The 21400-nt window shown below is 41.9% G+C and overlaps 1 protein-coding gene across 1 annotated transcript in view; it reads right to left on the bottom strand.

Annotated features, from left to right (window-relative positions):
• Positions 1 to 21400, bottom strand: part of clec16a (C-type lectin domain containing 16A) — a 246720-nt gene that overhangs the window by 158944 nt on the left and 66376 nt on the right. The window contains exon 11 of the mRNA XM_080206958.1: positions 6499 to 6727. Within this exon, the coding sequence (XP_080063084.1) occupies positions 6499 to 6727 (229 nt within the window). The remainder of the gene's footprint in view (positions 1 to 6498; positions 6728 to 21400) is intronic.

Genomic DNA, 21400 nt, shown 5'->3' with positions numbered 1-21400 from the left:
ACGTGCCAATAGAACGATTCTTAAAAGATGAAAAAAAAAGTTAGCAGGAAATTCTGGGGCAAATTCCCCACCCAACCAAATTTTACTCAAACAAAAACAGCAAAAACCAAAAATGCAAACTAGGTATCATGTAGCACGTACACACAATACTAAGTTATTTACAAATGAAAATAAATAAAGAACAAGCACAAAGAAAATTGCAGCACACAAACAGGCTCTTCAGCCCTCCAAGCCTGCACCCACCATGCTGCCCGTCTGAAATAAAACCCTCTACCCTTCCAGAGACCATATTCCTCCATTCCCATCCTATTCATGTATTTGTCAAGAAGCCCCTTAAAACTCTCAATCATATCTGCTTCCACTACCTACCCCAGCAGTGAGTTCCAGGCATTCACCACCCTCTGAGTAACAAATCTGCCTCATACATCTCCTTTAAACCTTGCCCCTCGCACCTTAAATCCATGTCCCCTCATAACTGACTCTTCCAACCTGGGAAAAAGCTTCTGACTATCCACTCTGTACATGCCCCTATGTTCTTGTAGACTTCTATCAGATTGCCGCTCAACCTCCATCATTCCAGTACAAATAAACCAAGTTTCTCCAGCCTCTCCTCAAGGATAACACCCTCCACATCAGGCAACATCCTTATAAATCTTCTCTTGTACCCTCTCCAAAGCCTCCACATCCTTCTGGTAGTGTGGGGACCAGAGTTCAACCACTATATTCCAAGTGCGGCCTATGGTTGTATAAAGCCGCAACATTACTTGCCAATTTTTAAACTCAATGCTCTGGCCAATGAAGGCAAGCACACCATATGCCTTCTTGACTACCTTCTCCACCTGTGCTGCCACCTATATACTCAGATCCCTTTGTCTATTAATAAGGGTTCTGCCATTTACTGTACTTTTCCTATCTATATTAAACGTTCCAAAATACATTACCTCACATTTGTCTGGACTAAACTCCACCAGTCATTTCACTGCTCAAATCTCCAATCGATCTACATCCTACTGTATCCTCTGATGGTCCTCATCGCTCTCTACAAAACCACCAACCTTTGTGTCGTCTGCAAACTTACTAATCAAACCAGTTGCGTTTTCCTCCAAATCATTTATTTATATTACAAACAGCAAAGGTCCCAGCACTGATCCCTGAGGAATGCCATTTATCACAGCCATTCATTCAGAAATGCACCCTTTCACTGCTATTTTCTGTATTCTATGACTGAGCCAGTTCTGTATCCACCTTGCCAGCCCACTTCTGATCCCATGCGACTTCACCTTCTGCACCAGTCTACCATGAGGGACCGTGTCAAAGGCCTTGCTGAAGTCCATTACACAACATCCCTGCCTTCATCAATCACCTCGTCACTTCCCCAAAAAACTCGATCAAATTAGTGAGACAGGACCTCCCCTTCACGAAACCATGTTACCTCTCGTTAATATGTCTGCTTATTTCCAAGTGGGAGTAAATCCTGTATCAAAGAATCCTCTCCAATAATTTCCCTACCTCTGACGTAAGGTTCACTGGCCTGTAATTACTTGGATTATTCTTGCAACCATTCTTAAACAAAGGAACAACACTGGCTATTCTCCAATCCTCTGGGACCTCCCCTATAGCTAGTGAGGATACAAAGATTTCTCTCAAGGCTCCAGCAATTTCCTCCCTTGCCTCTCAGTATTCTAGAGTATATCCCATCAAGTCCTGGGGACTTGTCTAATTTAATGTTTCTCAAGAACTCCAATATCTCCTCCTTTTTAATCTCAACATGTCTTGCACCGTCTACACACCCTTCCCCAGGATCATCATCCACCAAGTCCTTCTCTTTGGTGAATACTGATGCAAAGTACTCATTTAATACCTCGCCCATTTCCTCTGGCTCGACATATAGATTCCCTCCCCTGTCCTTGAGTGGGCCAACCTTCTCCCTGGCTACCCTCTTGCTCTTTATAATGAGAAGCCTGTTGGGTTCCTTTTCAAAGTTAGTAAATTATATGTGGGAAGCTCTTGCTATGAACAATGATAATCTCAGATTTCAGATTCAAATGGAACATTGAAGTTGAAGGTGGAAACTTATAAATTTATGAGAGAAATCTTGAATTTGAGATAAACCTCAGTAATCCAGAACAGACATTAAAATGAGATTTAAATTGGAGGGGACTTAAATGATCTCCAATGTTCAGATTCTCAGATTTGCAAGTTTGGCTGTCTTCAAAACAACACCTTAAATTACAAGGAAAATCCCAAATAAAATTGGATGACTGTTTGCATTTTAGTGCAAGGGGTAGTAGGATGGTGTCATATTACACAGGTTCGATAGTAACTGTAATAATAATAATTCCATAATAGTAAGTTCTTCAGCCACGTGCTTTATAGTAGAACCCTATTGCAATATATCACTCAGGTCAAATGCAGGGTAAGTGACAATTGCTCATGTACCAAGTTACCAATCTCAGTTCTACCCTCATGGAGTAGCACCTCTCCCAGGGTAGCGAGCAATAACAGAACAGCAGGCTATATGCATTGCTTGCTTAACTCTTAGATGCCCATTACAGAGCAGGTGGTACAGATTGGGGCTCCTAGTGGAAATAACTCAAAAACTAGTTAATTATCTTTATCCAATCATTTTCTGCATGATCTCTATAGCAGCAAAATGGGTGCGTCAGAAGACATTTCCATCAAAAGTTCACCGCTACTAACAAAATATCCTTCGGCTTGAAAACTAAAACAATGTTAATATAGTTCTGAGCCCATTAAATAACTGAAAATTTATCAACAGTGCCTTCATATTCATTTGACCATCTTGATCCAAATAAAACGGTAAAAGAAAAATTAAGAATTTAAAGAACACTTTCACCCACTTACCATTGACAACAGTTGTTGAGATGCAGAAACAAATTTCAGAGAAGAGGCTGAAGATGAAAATGATCCAACTGTTCCCCTCCCCCCTCCCCCCAAACACAATCACCTAAATTTGGACTGAAATTCCCTCACTATCCTCAAAATCCAAGAATCACAGTCGTGCAAATGAGATTATTAGCTTTAGTAAACTTTAGTATATCGATGAAAAATGTATTAACACACAAAATAAAGATGTAGTAAAACCTGGTTGCAAACCAAACTAAATTTGAACTACAATTAGGTAGCAATTTAAAGATCTCAAATATAGATTCAACATATCAGTGGTTTGGAAACTTGACTGGGCAATTCATACGTAACACAAAAAAGCTTGCTGACTTTAAACTACTGGTTTAAACATATTTATAGGGGGTTAGACACAAAGGAAGCTACTCAAAAAGAGTAACACAGATTGTCTTGTTGCAAGTACATTAAGGCAACCCCATGATGGCAAAAACATCCAGTGACAGAGTGGTAGAACAGAACTTGAGTTCTCCACCTAGCTTAATTGAGCAGCAGGTGGGGGAAGGAAGAGATTTTTTAAAAATATACATATTTTGACCTACTTTCATTAGTCTATTTCCACTGAACATTTTTGAGAGATAATCTTAAATTATGAAAGATTTTGTATGGTATTTAGGAAACGGTATTGTGGTTAGCACCACTGCATCTCAGCGCCAGGGACCCAGGTTCCATTCCGGCCTCGCGTCACTGTCCGGGTGGAGTTTGCATGTTCTCCCCATGTCTGCATGGGATTTCTCTGGGTGCTCCAACTTCTTCCCACAGTCCAAAGATGTGCGGGTTAGGTTGATCCTCCATGCTAAATTGACCCTAGTGTTGGGGGAATTAGCAGAGTAAAATGTGTGGGGTTATGGAACTAGGGGCTGGGTGGGATTGTAGTCAGTACAGACTCAACGAGCCAAATGGCCTCTTCCCGTACTGTAGGGGTTTATGATTCTAAGATTGATCTTTCCTGTTTGGGGAGTCAGTGACCAGGGGCCATCAATTTCAAGCTGTCACAATGAGTGAGAAGATCCTACTTAATGTAGAGCTCTGCTATAGTATGGAATGCTTTTGCATAGTGATTGCTTGAGCAAAGGTCACTGTATCACAAGGGAAAATGCAAAGGACGATCCAGTGGCCAAGGGAAAAGAGAGGGGGTTATCTGTAAGTACAACATATGATTCCCTCTGGCATCCCAAATGTCTATGGACCCTCTGTCTTTCATGGTGAGGAGGTACTATGTGCTATTCTCCCAGTTAGCGGAATTTGCTAAGTTTTCAACATGAACAGTTGAGCACATTTCTTCAGGTAGTAACTAATTTATCACTGAATTAGCAAAGTGATTGTGTGCATTTCTGCCAGATGTGCCAAGTACTTGCTTAGAAGTGATCAAGTTTCTGAAACGAGTTATTTATCTTGCAACTGTTTTTGTTCTTCGTGTCTATCTTAACCTTTAGACTGCTGACAAATTCCTATTTTATCAGTGTCACTGATCTTGTTTTGTTTTCTGCTCACAAGCTGTGCATTCAAGAACGAATCCTATATCTACAAATGAAAAAAAACAGTGGGTTTCTGACTGACGGCTATTGAAACTGAAAAATACTCAATCAATTATCATAGAAATATATTATAAAATATATGCAAAGAGCCGCCAAGATTACAGCTCGTCTTATGGCCAATGTTTGTATTAAAGGCATAACATTTTTGCTCAATAAGCTATAATGGCAATTTTGGCCATCAGTCTAAACCAGGTTATACTACATCAACATAAGGATCAATTTTGCATATTCATTATTTATGTATTATTGCAGAAATTTGGTTAGTGCGCAAGCCTGTTATTAGAACAGATTATTAAAATGCTAAGAAATTGCAGACCTGTAATTTGTCAGAGTGGAATAGAATTGTACAACTACATGTATTCTTCAATGAAACAAATTAAATAATCATACACCCTTATTAATAATCCCCCAAAAGCTTATTTTTAAGAATCAACTCTTTGGATAATGTATCAATTAATGGATTGTGTGCCCATATTGTTAACTCCAAAGCCACTTAAAAAAGAGCATTTGGATTATAAGTATCAGATCTCACTTTTCAAGGTTCCTCCCACCCTGCTCAAACCTGCCACTATGCTGTACTGTAGAATGGTGAATATAATGAAGTGTTGATGTGGCCTAAGTGTATTTCAAAGCTGACAATAGACATGCTAACCATCACAACAGGTACACTGCATTTAAGGAACAAAAGGCGAGACTTTGTTCAGTTTACATAATCTCAATGGTTTGACCTGCTGAGAAATGCACTCTGCTCATCATGCAGTTATTTTATCTTAGTGCTGGCATTAGAGGAAACAGGAGTAAATGAATTTGGATATTTAGAATGGAGAGAATAATTAAGCATAAAACAAGTTACGTTCCTTTATTATCTTGCTATTCAGGCCCTCCATTTCTAATACAAAAAAATTAAGATACTTGCTTCAAAATCCTCATCATGTCCCATGTTTATGTGGCATTCAAGTCTCCCCCACCTCCCCCCATCATTAGTGATGTACTCAGCAACCCGAAAGGCAAAAGAAATGGGGCTTTAAAAGATAAATCAATAGCAAACAAGTAAATAGTAGTAAAAATAGGATGAGGAGACTTTGGAAAGAGTACAGAAAAGGTTTACCAGGATGTTAACTGGTATGGAGGGTGTACGTCATGAGGAGAGATTAAACAAACTGGATTGTTCTCCTGGAAATATGGAGTATTCCATGAAAAAATCATCATCAAAGTATATATTTGAAATGTAATTGATAATAAAGAAAACCATCTGAACATTAGAGAGGTTTTCCTATTCAAAAAAATACAATACTGTTCCTACAAACTTGCTTTCTAGCTGTAACTTGAAGATTTTGTTCATGCGTTTTTTTCTGCAAGTGTGCGCACTTTTGGATAAAACAATGCAGCAACTGGGGCAAGATTTTATTAGCACAGCATTAGTCTGCTCCAGCATCAGTCTGCTCCAGCATCAATGCACGTTAGTGCCATTGTAAATAAAGGAACAAAGCATAATTTATAATAGAATATGGATTCCCTTCAAAAGAACAGCAGAAAATCTGTTAAACACTTAATTACGTGTTACATTTTGACACTGATGACTTTTATCAATTTACTTTGATGTTGGTACTAGCCCATCAAAGTATATGTAAAAAAACCCCACAAATGTTAGCTGATCGAGTTTACAGTTTTCAATAATCTGCTTGGAGTATTTCTGCTGTACTTTAAAAGGTGAATTTAGCCAAAGTATTTTAAAGAGTTTACATCGCTGAAGGAAGGTAAAAGTATATCACACATACATGTGATTACTGTGGACACTTCCTGAAGTTGTCTTTCTTTGTCACAACTGGAAGCTACCCGCCCTGCACAGTATTTCCAACATTTTCTGTTTTTCAGTTCAGGCTTGACAGGAAGTGTTCACCCTCCTCCAATTTTAAAAACTCTCAAAATAATTTGGTTCTGAACATTGTTCAATATCTTTGTTCGAGAGGATAACAATCACTGGATTGTAGGAAAGTGAGGGGAAGTACCAGTCTTATATAGGTAGTGCTACACTCACCTTCAGTCTCCCCACTTGTCTTGATGCCCTTTGTATTAGACTCTGTACCTTTCAGCTTTTCGGTGTCATCTTCCTTCTCTTCTATCCCCTTTTCCTCTTCGTCTTCCTCACCCACATTTTTATAGTTTGGCCTTTTCTGCACTTTCTTTTTTCCCTTGTGACGACTAATCTCGAGAGATCTCTCCAATGTTTCCACAGGTTTCGTGAAACATCGGATGCTTGCAGACATCTAGCAAAAGTAAATTTGAAATTTTGAATGTTTGTAAAACAAAACCAAAAAAAATTCTCAAATGCCAAGTAAAACAAATCAGCCATCCATATCGATCAAGTGTTTTTTTAAAACTGTGTATTGCAACAGAGATACTTTCACCATACCACTAATTGATATTTAGGCACAAAATGATATTTAGGCACAAAATGATATTTAAATTCTAAAACTCAAATTAAGCCTATTAATGACTCTTGGTGATATTAGCAGATGAATGGCTGGCAAGTCTGTACAATATTCCTTTGTTTGCTTTTTAACAAAACCAACAACAAAGTAAAGGAAAAAAGTAAAAGTAAAAGTTTATTTACTGGTCACAAGTAGGCTTACATTAACACTGCAATGAAATTACTGTGAAATTCCACTAGCTGCCACACTCCGGCACCTGTTTGTGTCAATGCACCTAACCATCATGTCTTCCAGAATGTGGGAGAAAACCAGAGCACCCAGACGAAACCCATGCAGACATGGGGAGAACATGCAAACTCCACACAGACAGTGACCTAAGCCAAGAATAGAACCTAGGTCCCTGGCACTGTGAAGCAGTAGTGCTAACCACTGTGCCACCCCTCAAAATAAATAGCTGAGAATTTTCATTAGAGGAAAGAAAATTGTCACATGAATGCACTTAGTGCTCATGCACCAGCAGCGGCAACAGTAATTTTTAGGCTTTACTGTTATTAGGACTGCTGCCTCACAGTGCCAGGGACCTGTTTGGGTGACTGTCTATGCTGCGTCTGCACGTTCTCCCTGTGTCTGCGTGGGTTTCCTCCGGGTGCTTCAGTTTCCTCCCACAGTCCACAAGATGTGCTAGTCAGGTGCACTGGCCATGCTAAATTCTCCCTCAGTGTACCCAAACAGGTGCCAAAGTGTGGCGCAGTGTTAATGTAAGCCTACTTGTGACACTAAAACTTGAAACCTTTGAAACTACTATGGTAGCACAGTGATTAGCACTGCTACCTCATAGCACCAGGGATCCGGATTAAATTCCCAGCTTAAGTTACTGTCTGTGTGGAGTCTGCTCATTCCTCTCATGTTTGCATGGTTTTCCTCCAGGTGCTCTGGTTTCCCCCCTCAGTATGAAAGATGCGCTGGTTGGGTGCATTGGCTGTGTTTAAATTCTCCCCCAGTGTACTCGAACAGGAGCCAGACTAGGGGATTTTCACAGCAACTTCATTGCAGTGTTAATGGAAGCCTACTTGTGACATTAATAAATAAATTTAACACTTAAACCTCGAATCTTGGTAAGCAATGGACAATATTCCATCTTTGTTCTATAACAAAGGATGAGAGGTGACCTGATAGAGGTTTAAGATGTTGAGGGGTATAGATCGGGTGGATTCTCAGAGGCTATTATAGGGTCAACGGGTGCTATTCGGATTGGCGGATGGTGACTAGTGGAGCGCCCCAGGGGTCGGTGCTGGGGCCTCAGCTTTTTTACCATTTATATAGATGATCTGGAGGAGGGAACCGAGTGTAGAGTGTCGAAATTTGCTGATGACACCAAGATTGGGGGAACGGCAAATTGTGCGGAGGGTGTGGAGAGTCTACAGAAGGATCTAGATAGGCTGGGCGAATGGGCCAGGAAATGGCAAATGGAATTTAATGTTGGCAAGTGTGAGGTGGTCCACTTTGGTAGGAAGAATGGTAGGAAGGACTATTACTTACGGGGCGAAAAACTGCAGCAGGCGACGGTGCAGAGGGACCTCGGGGTCCTTGTGCATGAGTCGCAAAAACCCAGCTTGCAGGTGCAGCAGGTGGTCAGGAAAGCGAATGGGATGCTGGCCTTCATAGTGAGGGGGATTGAATATAAAAGTAGGGAGGTCTTGCTGCAGCTGTATAGGGCATTGGTGAGGCCGCAGCTGGAGTACTGTGTGCAGTTTTGGGCGCCGCACCTGCGCAAAGATATTTTGGCCTTGGAGGGAGTGCAGAGGAGGTTTACTAGGCTGATGCCGGAGTTGAGGGGGTTGAGCTATGAGGAGAGGCTGAATAAACTGGGCTTGTACTCGTTAGAGTTTAGAAGAATGAGGGGGAGATCTCATTGAGACGTATAAGATGATGAATGGGATGGATAGGATAGAGGTGGAAAGACTCTTCCCGCTCAAAAAAGACAGTAGGACTAGGGGGCACAGCCTCAAGATAAAAGGGGGGCGGTTTAGAACGGAGTTGAGGAGGAACTTCTTCACTCAAAGGGTGGTGAATCTCTGGAATTCTCTGCCCGTTGAAGTGGTGGAGGCTGCCTCGCTAAATATTTTTAAGACGCGGGTTGATGGGTTTTTGATAAGAGAGGGGATTAAGGGTTATGGGGAGAGGGCGGGAAAGTGGAACTGAGCAGCGACAGATCAGCCATGATCTTATTGAATGGCGGGGCAGGCTCGAAGGGCTAGATGGCCTACTCCTGCTCCTATTTCTTACGTTCTTATGTTCTTATTTCCCAAGGCCGAAATGGTCGCTACAAGAGGACACAGGCTTAAGGTGCCGGGGAGTAGGTACAGAGGAGATGTCAGGGGTAAGTTTTTCACTCAGAGGGTGGTGGGTGAGTGGAATCGCATGCCAGTGGTGGTGGAGGCGAATTCGTTGGGGTCTTTTAAGAGACTTCTGGATGAGTCCATGGGATTTAATGGGATTGAGTGTTGTAGCTGGGCCTGGTAGGTAGGGATATGATCAGCGCGACTTGTGGGCCGAAGGGCCTGTTTGTGCTGCAGTGTTCTATGTTCTACGTTAATTGCCTGCCCATCCTATAACTGCTTGTATGTCATCCTGCAAACATGTCAAACGTCAGAAAACTAATGTGCATCGGTGTGATGATTCATCCAGGATATAATCCAAGACGACCAGCACACATTTGTTCTGATTTTACACTGAGGATGGCACACTTGATGGATGGACTGTGTCCTTTGAAAAAAAAAGCATATGCACAACAGCGTGTTGGACTGTGCAATGCACAAGTCATTCTAAGTGGATTTAGAGGGCACAGACTGGTTATCAATATTTATGATTCACAACTGTTCAATGGGCATCTGCTGAATGTAATATGGAGCGCTGAGAAACCATCCCAGAACAAAATGAAGCATGACAGTGCAATGAATAATGTAACTTTTAAAATGCTATCGGACGTGAAAAGCAATTTTCAGACATTTCAGAGACTAAACTTGGATTCCCATGAACAAAGTATTATATAGACACAAGAGTTATCACATAGGCTGCGTAATAGCTCAGAGCATAAAAAGGGTTGGCAGTATCACATTTAAATCACCTGCTAACGTCACAACTCAAACTCCACAAAAAAAAATCAAAATCTTCAAACATAAAACTTTGTATAATTAAGGTCTTTTACTCAACGTATAAAGCATTTTCCATACACCTAACTCAAATTGTGGCACCCTTGGGACCAAGACCAAACTGTATTTTGGGCATCTAACCTTCTAGGGATGGACAAAAAATATTGGCCAGTCAGTGATGCCCATGCTCCACAATTGAATAAAAAGCCTGTAGATGCCTTGACCATTTAAAAAATGTCCAATTATTCAAATTGATTTATTGTTTTCTTTGTGGACAGTCAGTGGACGAATATATTCTTAAGATAACCTACTACAGCATGCCATTTACAAACCTCTTAACATTGCTTCTTCTGGTCCAGTCCCAGCAAGCATTTTTTAAGCAGGTTAAAATCACTCGACAACGACTCAGACAATAAAGTTCCCTCCTACAACAATGTCTGGTTTTCAAATAATTCCCCACGGGAAAAAGGCTCATTACATCCTTTTGGACTCAATGTTGAGTCCAATAACTTTTTAGATTGTGAACTTTTCCCTCCATCTTGACCCCATTTTTTTCATTGGTTTGTCCCAATGCCAACACCTCCCGCCTCCCCTTCACAGCCATCTGTCACTTGTGCTTCAGTTTTGCTTTCACTGAGCACTAACGTTTGTTCTCCTATTAACACATTTTGCTATCATACCACTATCAGCACTTCTTCAGTCCTTAATGCTACCATTAACACTCCCTTTGTATTGTGTCCACAATAGCTTTGTCAATCCCTTCTTAGGTCTGACTTATCCCTGCCCTTCTATTCTGCCACCCCTTTCACTCCCTTTCCAGCTACTTAATTTATTACATTTCTACCCCCTTCAGTTCTACTGTCATTGGACTCGAAATGGCAACTCTGTTGCTATCTCCACAGACCTGTTGTGCTTGTCATGTGTCATGCATTTTCAGTTTTTATGAGTATACAATACTTTATAATAAATTATTTATCATAAAGAAAATATAATCTACGTTCTGCCTCTTGGCAATATCATCCAAGAACGGTGTCAGTTTCACATGTATGCTGATGACATCAGATCTATCACATCAACACCTCTCTTGATATTTCCATAGTTTCTAAATGATCAGACTGCTCGTCCAATATCTAGTACTGAATATGCAGAAACTTCCTCAAACTATGTATTTGGAAGACTGATGCCGTTTTGTTGAGTCCCCAGCACAAACTCCACTCCCCAGCAACTGATTGCTGCCCAGGCAACTGTCCTAAACTGAACCAAACCGGCCACAATCTTTGTGTCATATCTGCACTATCACTTAGAATGCCCATTCCCATCTCTGTTAATTCACCCAACTCCATCCATCTCGACTCATCTGCTGAAGAAAATCCTATTCATGCTTTTATTAACTTTAGATTTGGCTACTCCAGAGCAGCCTCCAATCTTCACCTTCTGTAAACTTTCAGCTTACTCAAATCTATGCTGCCACGTAACGATGTGCACCAATTCCTATTCGACCATTGCCCGCGCTCACTGATGTGAACTGGCTCCTGCTTAAAATGCCTTGGTTTTAAAATGACCATTTTTGCTTTTATACTTCTCCATGCTTCTCTCCTCCCCATTTGGGTCGCCTTCTCAACTCCTACAAACACCCAAGATATTTGCGCTTCTCCAATTTGAGCACATCACCAATTTGAATTATTCCACCATTGGCAGCTGTGCCTTCAGTTGCCTGGGCCTTAAGGACTGGAATTCCCTCCCTATACATTGCCAGCCTCACTATCTCTCTTTGCCTGTTTGTGTCACACTTTAAAACATTTCCACCAAATGTTTGGTCATCTACCCTAAAAATCGCCCTAATTTTGTTTGATATCACTCCTGTTAATCAGTTTGCGATGTTTTACTGTGTTAAAGCTGTAATACAAATACTAGCTATTGCTGTTGAGAGAAATCAATCTCTGTTTTACCTGAGCATCAGTTGCTATAGAAGATTAATTATAACTGTCGCTCAGTTGGTACCACTGTCAAATGGATGAGAAAATTAGGGGGGCTCAAGCCTCAACAGGGCTTACATGGTTATACGGGTAACATGTTACAGTTACATGGGTAAGATGGGTTTAGAGGAATATGGGCCTAATGCAGGCAATTAAGACCAGCTTAGGGGTTTAAGAAAAAAAGGGCAGCATGGACAAGTTGGGCCAAAGGGCCTATTCCTATGCTGTAAACCTCTATGACTACGACTTCAGTATGCAAATCAAGATTGGCACTCAGCAGTGCTGTATTTTCAGAGGTTATTCACATGATATGGCGAATGGGATGCTGGCCTTCATAGCGAGGGGGATTGAATATAAAAGTAGGGAGGTCTTGCTGCAGCTATATAGGGCATTGGTGAGGCCGCAGCTGGAGTAGTGTGTGCAGTTTTGGGCGCCGCACCTGCGCAAGGATATTTTGGCCCTGGAGGGAGTGCAGAGGAAGTTTACTAGGCTGATACCGGAGTTGAGGGGATTGAGCTATGAGGAGAGGCTGAATAAACTAGGCTTGTACTCGTTAGAGTTTAGAAGAATGAGGGGAGATCTCATTGAGACGTATAAGATGATGAATGGGATGGATAGGATAGAGGTGGAGAGACTCTTCCCGCTCAAAAAAGACAGGAGGACTAGGGGGCACAGCCTCAAGATAAAGGGGAGGCGGTTTAGAACGGAGTTGAGGAGGAACTTCTTCACTCAAAGGGTGGTGAATCTCTGGAATTCTCTGCCCGTTGAAGTGGTGGAGGCTGCCTCGCTAAATATTTTTAAGAAGCGGGTTGATGGGTTCTTGATAAGAGAGGGGATTAAGGGTTATGGGGAGAGGGCGGGAAAGTGGAACTGAGCCACAACAGATCAGCCATGATCTTACTGAATGGCGGGGCAGGCTCGAAGGGCTAGATGGCCTACTCCTGCTCCTATTTCTTATGTTCTTATAAAAATTGCCTAATGGCTTGTTCTGGTGTTTCCGATTGATAACAAAGATCACATGGTACTATTCAAGAAAGAGCATGTGCTTTGACCAGTGCCTTGTCCCATCACTACACAACTATCAAATACACATTAGCTCATCATTGCAGTTTGTGGGGTCTTTAATAAGCAAGTTCTTCCTTTTAAAATTGATCACATTTACAAAACATTCGGCCATCTGACATGGTTTTTTCCTGAAAGATGTAGTTCTTTTTTGATATTTTAATTAATTGTGGAAAGGAGGAAAAAAAGCCGCATACACTTCTGTGGCTTTCTGCCAATGACTTCCAATTTGAAAACATCACCCTATCAACTGCACACAAATTCATCCTCCAAACTATTTGATTCCTTCCTTTCGTGTTGCCACATCACAATGAATTCAATGACCAGAATTATTTCGCTCTTCCTCAGAGTTACTAATGCTTACAGTAACTCATTGAAGATCAGATCCTGATTACAGTAAAATTTTAACTTCCAGTTTTGCAAAATAAAAACCCCTAAAGATAAATAGGCAAATCAGACTATTACAGTAATGGCAAAAGCTGCCAGATTGCCACATTCACTGACCGATAACAAACATATGGCAGCTTGCCAAACTCTTTCAGGAAGGGAAAATTCCAACATTTGTTAGCTTCCTTCCAAGGATTTCCTTACAACTCAGTTTACCAACAATTTCCAGGTTTATAGTATGCATTATTAATCACACATATCCAGTTGACGTAATGTGCTCCAGTAGTTACGTTTAGCAGTCAATCAGGGAAAGCAATGTGGGAAAGGCAGCCTCACAGCAGACCTGTCTGTTTAAGCACAAGGAGCTAAATCAGGAGCTTGGACTAAGGCTGGGAATTGGTCAGTTGTGATACCTGCAAGACTGACATACCTTCATCTTTTATCCCACTGTACCCAAACATCCATCATAGGAAAGTCGTCAAAGCCCTAGATGACCATAGGCTGCTTTCCCCTGTTTTTTTGAGAGAGTGCGCTGACTGGTGGTGATTTAACCTGAAGGTCATCACACCTCAGGCAAGGTAGAGAAAGCAGGGCCTTCGTGGATAACCACAGCCAGTACAGGAATTGAACCCGTGCTGTTGGCATCACTAACTAGCCATCCAGCCAACTAAGCCAACCAGTCCCCAATCCATCATACAAGTGACAAGGAAAAAGTGAAAGGCTTGGGGGTGACAATCTGCTGGAAGGGGCACCTTGGAAACCAAGTATGCAAACACATGCTCACCTATCCAGCGTAAAGTAATTAATTTCACACACTTCTCATATAAACTTACTCCATTTACACTGTATCAACATATCAAAGGGTCAGATAGAAAGACTGCTACCAGGTTATTCAAATATCACCTCATAACTGGAAGAGCACAGAGGTGTCTCTGAGTGACTAACTGTCCCATTTTCCTGTGGGGGAGCACCTGGCCTCTGCTCAGCACCTAACCTCAACACCAGGACTGAGATCACGAACTTAATGTGTGGATGCTCACAGATGTAAAACCACATCCTGCCACAACCTATTCAACTAGATGTGGAACAAGTGAGTCTTAAAACAAAAAACTCCAAATTATCTCATGAATTTTGCAGTCAAGATATGATCTATGAAAACTTGAATGCAATGTGCTGCCTTTATTTAAAACATGGCATCATCAAACATTGGTAGATCCGATGCAACAGTTTAGATGCATGGTAACTAGTAATCATTTCTCTCATACACAGTTCCCAACAATGCAAAACCCTTCCTCATGGGTCAGAAGTATGATATTCCACTCCACCTGCAGACTGTATTTCCTTTTAGAAAGAAGAATAATCTCCAAATAAGACAGCATTGATTAAATGTGGAAATGACGCGAATGCAGTAAATGGGATTTGGGAAAAGGGAAACAGTAGCAAAGGCTGCACGGTGGCACAATGGTTAGCACTGCTGCCTCACAGCGCCAGCGACCTGGGTTCCATTCCCGGCTGGGGTCACTGTCCATGTGAAGTTTGCATGTTCTCTCCATGTCGGGTTTCCTCCGGGTTCTCTGGTTTCCCCTCGCACTCCGAAAGACATGCTAGTTAGGCACATTGAGGGAAAATTTAGTACAGCCAGTGTACCCAAACAGGCACCTGAGTGTGGCAACCAGGAGATTTTCACAGTAACTTCACTGCAGTGTTAATGCGCTTTACTTTAGGTTACTGCTTAAATTACCCCAAACTTAGTGAAGAAGAGCTTGATTTTTAGGTACTGCAAGGGCCAGGATCAGAGGTGGGCTGGTGTTAAAAACAACACTGCTAATCTGCATGCCAGTTACTCTCCCCCATCCCACCCCTGGAGATGGGATGGGAAGGGGACAGAGGTGAGCCAATTGGACTTGGCAGGTAGTTAATGGCTGAAGGAGTTATTTTTCAGTCAGCTTCCAGGCGACTGCAGGCAGCCTGAAGGTGGCCTCCCAGCAGCAGGCTGGCGAGTAACATTTCAGACCTGAAAGGGGCCTATCCTGCTTGCCTGGATGCTGCAGGAACCCCACACTGCCCTCAGGAAGAGCTCTCCCTCCCAAAGTGATGGCGTGGCTGTGAAAGCCATTTTAAAAATTGAAATTGAAATTAAGAGAGGACACCTCTATTTTGAAGCGCCCTTACCGACCTTCTGATGCAGTCTGCAGCTCCTATGAAAGTGAAAGGCCTCTGTTTAACCTGCAGCCTGCCCTATGATCATTAAATTATCCACCCTGCAGAGAATATTATTGAGTGACTCTTTCCCATGCAGTGTGGGCTTCTTACCCACATTTCATTTTGACACGGGGGTTAAGGTCCCTGAAGCAAAAGCTACAACCAAGGAAGAAGGAAAAAGGCTTCAGCAATAGCCTCAGTAGGGCACTCAGTACTAGACCTTAAGCTATTTCAATTCTGGAGACAGTGTCTCACAACACTGAATGAGTAATGGTAATGATGTTATAATGGTTAGAAACATCAGACAATTAGTAGGATGATATAAAATCATCACTTCACACACCTGTTCATATGCATTTATCCATTGTGGTTTATCAAAACTAGAAAAATTGTAATAATGGCTCAAAATCAAATATAAATGGACTCCATCCAACCGTGTGCTGAGGAATGCTCACCTAATACCTGCAAAGGACGCGATCAGAAAGTGTACAATTCAATACAAATATTGAAATTTAAGTAATTCTGATATAGCATTGTTGATGCTTCAGCATTGTATTCTTGGTAAACTTTATAGTTTTCAGCCAGAGTTAAGTAGTCTGTTAGCAAAAGAGAGTCAGAAGCTTCATGCTGGTTCCGATCTCAAGAGTTTTATTCAGCATCACAAATGCCAAGGTCTTGTTCTGGCTTCCAAAAAGGATCTTTTCCTTTTAATGGAAACAGAATTTTGCAAAGAGTAAAATCATAGAAATTATAAAAACCCTACAGAGCAGGAGGCCATTTGGCCTATCAAGTCTTCACTGACAACAATCCCACCTAGGCTCTATCCCCGTAACCCCACATATTTACCCTGCTAATCCCTCTAACCTATACATCCCGGGACACTAAGGGACAATTCAGTATGACCAATACACCAACCCGCACATTTTTGGAGTGGAAGGACGCCAGATCATCGAGGGGGAAGCTATGGAGACACAGGGAGAATATGCAAACTCCACAGAGACAGTGATTCAAGCTGGGAATCAAACCCAGGTCCCTGGAGCTGTGAGGCAGCAGTGCTAACCACTGTGCCACCATGCCACCCTTGTATTCAGTGATTTGGATTCTCCTCCTCAGCACATTAAACCATTTTGTGCAAGTTGGTAAACGGCTTTTTTTAATCCAGTAGGCCCAAACTCTCCAAATACATGTGTGTAGGACCATCCTAACATACAGCGAGACAAAATACACCAGCTGCTGACTGGTTGAAAACAATCTTCCAGCTCACTGGTAATGTAATTTAAACACAAGCTAGACAAAACTATTCAAGAATCAGAGAAAAGGGCTAGGTGCAATTTTCTGTCAAGTAAAAGGATCACACAAAATAGTTGCTAATCTTATGCAACAAGATGACCATTGTAGCTAGCCGAAATTTGCACTCGTGGTGTACAGTAACCAATTCTACTTGTGTACGGTAATTGTGCATCCGTATCAGTCTTGGTTTTATCTCGTGTAGTTTACTGGTAAAACAGCAATACCAGCAAGTCTGGTGCTCTTTACAGGAAAGAGAAAGTAGGTTATAAGCCCAACAAGCCCAATGCAGGTATAATCGCACCACACATCAATTATTCAGGAAACAACTGGTGATACTTCTCACCAAACAGGAAGGAAGGTGAAACCTTGCAGCAGTCAGTAGTGAAGAGGACAGGGTGCCACTCTCCAAAATAGATGTTATTGTCATGGCTCTGAGACAAAACCCACTGTGAAGAATTTCAGTTTATTTGCTTCAAAAATATTACAACACAAGAGTTTAGAGCCACTTTCCCAAAATGAATGCACACAGCAGATAAGAAAATAACTTATCGTCTATTAAGATTGCATGGCAATGATGCCCAAAAAGTACCATTCTTTAATCTAAACCTTGTTATTTTCAAATCTGATTCATTTCATTTTTAAAAAATATCTAATGAGGAATACGCATTTTAAACTAATCTATGTGAAGTCCCTCGACGTAATCAAGAACTTAGGGATAAGTAAGGTCATAAAATCCTACAGTGCAGGAGGCCATTTGGTCCATTGAATCTGCACTGACCACAATATCCTATTCCCATGACCCCCTGTATTTACCGTAGCTAGTGCCCCTGACACTAAGGGGCAATTTGGCACGGCCAAACTGCCTAACCCGCACGTCTTTGGATTGTGGGATATGGTTTCCGGAAGGGTATAGAATTTTAGTTCAGTTGGAAGGTATGGTCAGTGCAGGCTTGGAGGGCCAAAGGGCCTGTACCTGTGCTGTAATTTTCTTTGTTCTTTGAAAACGGAGCTCCCAGAGGAAACCCACGCAGGCACAGGGAGAACGTGCAAAAGCCACACAGATAGTGACCCAAACCGGGAATCGAACCCAGGTCTCTGGTGCTGAGGCAGCAGCGCTTTGGAATCAAATCAATTTAACTGAGCTAGTATTTCAAAGAAAATGATTCCTCAAATTTACCAGAAATGCCTTGTATAGCAATGATGTCCAACAGAAATGGTTGATTGCCTACACGTGTGGATGCTACGTCACCATTTTAGCCATATGCACTAAAGGAAATTTGGCTCACATACAGTTATGCAATCTCCCTCCTTCTTAGGTAATCCTTTAGAATTAAGGATTAGTTGCTTTCAGTCCAGTTCGATGGGTTCTGAGGTGGCTGATCAGTCCAACGCGAGATCTGGCCACGCACAAGCTAGGTGATGCTCGTGGCATTGGTGGATGGGCTGAGGAGAGGTTCGTGCTCTCCCTCAGATGCCTCTGTGCAATCCCAATAAAGTCTTTCAATGCGTTCAGTGCCTTCTTATGTGAGCCTTATCCATTTGGGCTAGTCACATGCCATGGTCACCCATATGTCAAGAATATATGTTTGACCTCTTGAGGGATGCTTTGACAACATCTCTGAAGCATTTCCACTGACATCCTGTGGGTCTCCTGCCACAATAGGATTCCGAGTAGAGCAATTACTTTGGGAGTCTGGTGCAAAGCATACAAGCAACATATCTTACCCAGAGAAGCTGACTGAGTGATTAGCACCTCAATGCTGGGCTAGTTGGCTTTGGAGAGAGCACTGCCACTGGACTATATTTCTCGTCACTGGATTTCGAGGATCTTGCAAAGGCACTGCTGGTGACACTCCAGAGTTTTGAGGTGCCTGTTGTAGGTTGTCCAAGACTCCCAAGTACATAGGAGTGCAGGAATCATTGCTGCCAGTAAACTCAATACAAGTTTAAGGCCTTTCACATGCATTAGTTTATTTAGCATTATTACATTAGCATTAAACACCTTTCAGTTAGCACCAAGGACCCCGGGTTCGATTCCTGTCTTGGGTCACTATATGTGCAGAGTCTGTATGTTCTCCCGTGTCTTTGTGGGTTTCCTCTGGGTGCTCCAGTTTCCTCCCACAGTCCAAAAGACATGCTTTTGGTTAGGTGCACTGTCCATGCTAACTTCTCCCTCAGTGTAGCCGAACAGGTGCCAAAGTGTGATGACTAGGGGATTTTCACAGTAACTTCATTGCAGTGTTAATGTAAGCCTATTTGTGACACTAATAAGTAAACTTTAAGTAATAAATCACATAACCAAAAAGAAACTCACATTGATTTTTGTCCTAACAGTTTAACAACCAGCACAATTCAGACAGGCGTGAATAGGGACATTGAGAACACATGCTCAATAACTGTATCTATTAAGTGAGGATTGCAAGTTTCCAATTAGCTAGATATGGTTAATGATAACATATGGGATATAATGATGTGGAGCATTACAACACAAAAGCAAAGTACAGCCTTGAGAACAGGAAGGATTATATAATTCAACAGCTTTGTTAAAATGCAGGGCAATTAAAACATGAGCTAGCATTGGATTACTGCATGAACCAAACTCATGAATTGCTTCACCACTGGATAATGCTGTAACATTACTAGCTTGAGGAATATTGGAGCTCGGTTATACAAAGAGCATGGTTTCCAGCATGCTTATTTTCATACTCAGATTTTTTAAACAGATAAGCCATGTGAAAAGGTCACAGGCCATAATGCAAACTTGTAGTGCAAGAAACTGAGGTAAGCCTTGATCTTCAGCTTAACGACATGCTGTCCCTGTGCAACAGCATCCAAAAACACAACATCAGTTCCCACATGTGCGCTGACAAATCCAGCGCGAGCTCACCACTTCCTCCACTGTCTGGTGTGTTAGACTGCTTATCTGATATCCAGTACCAGATAAGCAGAAATTTCCTGTATGCAAATATTGGGAAGACCAAAGCCACACACTTCGATCCCCGCTCCAAAATCCATTTCAAAGCCACCACCTCCATCCTTCACTCTGGCAAATATCTGAGGCGGAACCAAACAGTTCACAAGTCTGATGTCACTATTTGGTCTTGAGATGAGCTTTTGACTCACATTTTCACACCCTCACTAAGGTCACCTACTTCCATCACTGCAACATCACCTGACAGCATTTCAGCTCATCTGCAGCTGAAACCACATTCACACTTGACAATTTCAATTCACTCCTGTCTGGCCTCCTATATTCTACATTCTGTAAACTTGAGATCACCTAAATCTCTGCTGCTTGTGGCCTTACTCACACAAAGTCCCATTCACACATCAATGTTCCCCCAAAGTGCCTGATTGAGGGATCCATCATCAGGAAGGGGTGGGTGCGCTGGCAGCTTTCACTGCTGAACCCCTCATCCTCCCTTCCCTGCAAGTTATGATCATCAAACTTGGGTGGGTGTCATACTGGCAGAAGTTGTTACCTCACCACAGTCTCTGATTGGGGAAAAGTTCAGCACTAGCCTGTTAAGTTCCTGAGTACAACAAGTTGCAGCGAACCTTCCCAAAAATAAATAATGTGCAGCTTTTACCACATCCCCATCCATCCTGCAGCTGAGGATCCACCACCCCCTGAACCCCCGCTCCATCACCTCCCACCTGGATTTCCACAAGGCTTTCAAAAGTGCCACATGGGGGTCATGTATGAACATGGATAGGGGATTGTTACCTAATAAAAAACAGTCACAAGTGGGTTATTTTCAGGTTGACCAAGGTGCCAAAGAGATACAAGGGCCTCAATTATTTACCTATAATAATAACTTGGCTGAAGGGACAGACTGTACTGCAACCAAATTTGCTAAACAATACAGATAGGTTGAAAAGCAAGCTGGGAGGAGGACAGAGTCTGCAAAGGGATATAGTTTTGGGCAACAAATCGACAGGTGAAACATAATATATAAATTATAAAACTATCCATTCTGATGGGAAAAGCAGAAAAGCAACATATTACTTAGATGGAGAGGCTACAGAACAATGTGATACACAGAGCTTCAAGTGTCCTTGTATGCAAATCAGAAAAAAATTAGCATGCAGATACAGCAGGTACAAGTTGGCTTTTATTGTAATAGGATGGAAGTATAAAAGTAGGAACATTTGCTACAACTATACAGGACATTACAACAGCATGCAGTTTTGATGTCCTTACTTAAAGGGATATACTTGCATTGGAGGCAGTTCAGAAAAGTTTCACTCGTTTGATTCCTGGAATTAAGGGTTTATCTTTTGAGAAAAGGTTAAGAAAATTGAATCATATTCAGTGCAGTTCAGAAAAACATACAAAGATTCTGAAGGGAATCGACAGAGCAGAGCTGGAGAGGTTATTTTCCTTCATGAGGGGATCTAGAACTAAGGGGCACAGTTTCAGAATAAGGGGTCACCCA

This window comes from Carcharhinus amblyrhynchos, chromosome 18 (genome assembly GCF_965287045.1).
Source record: "Carcharhinus amblyrhynchos chromosome 18, sCarAmb.v2.hapA, whole genome shotgun sequence".
NCBI lineage: Eukaryota > Metazoa > Chordata > Chondrichthyes > Carcharhiniformes > Carcharhinidae > Carcharhinus > Carcharhinus amblyrhynchos.
This window is presented reverse-complemented; position numbering and strand designations above follow the sequence as displayed.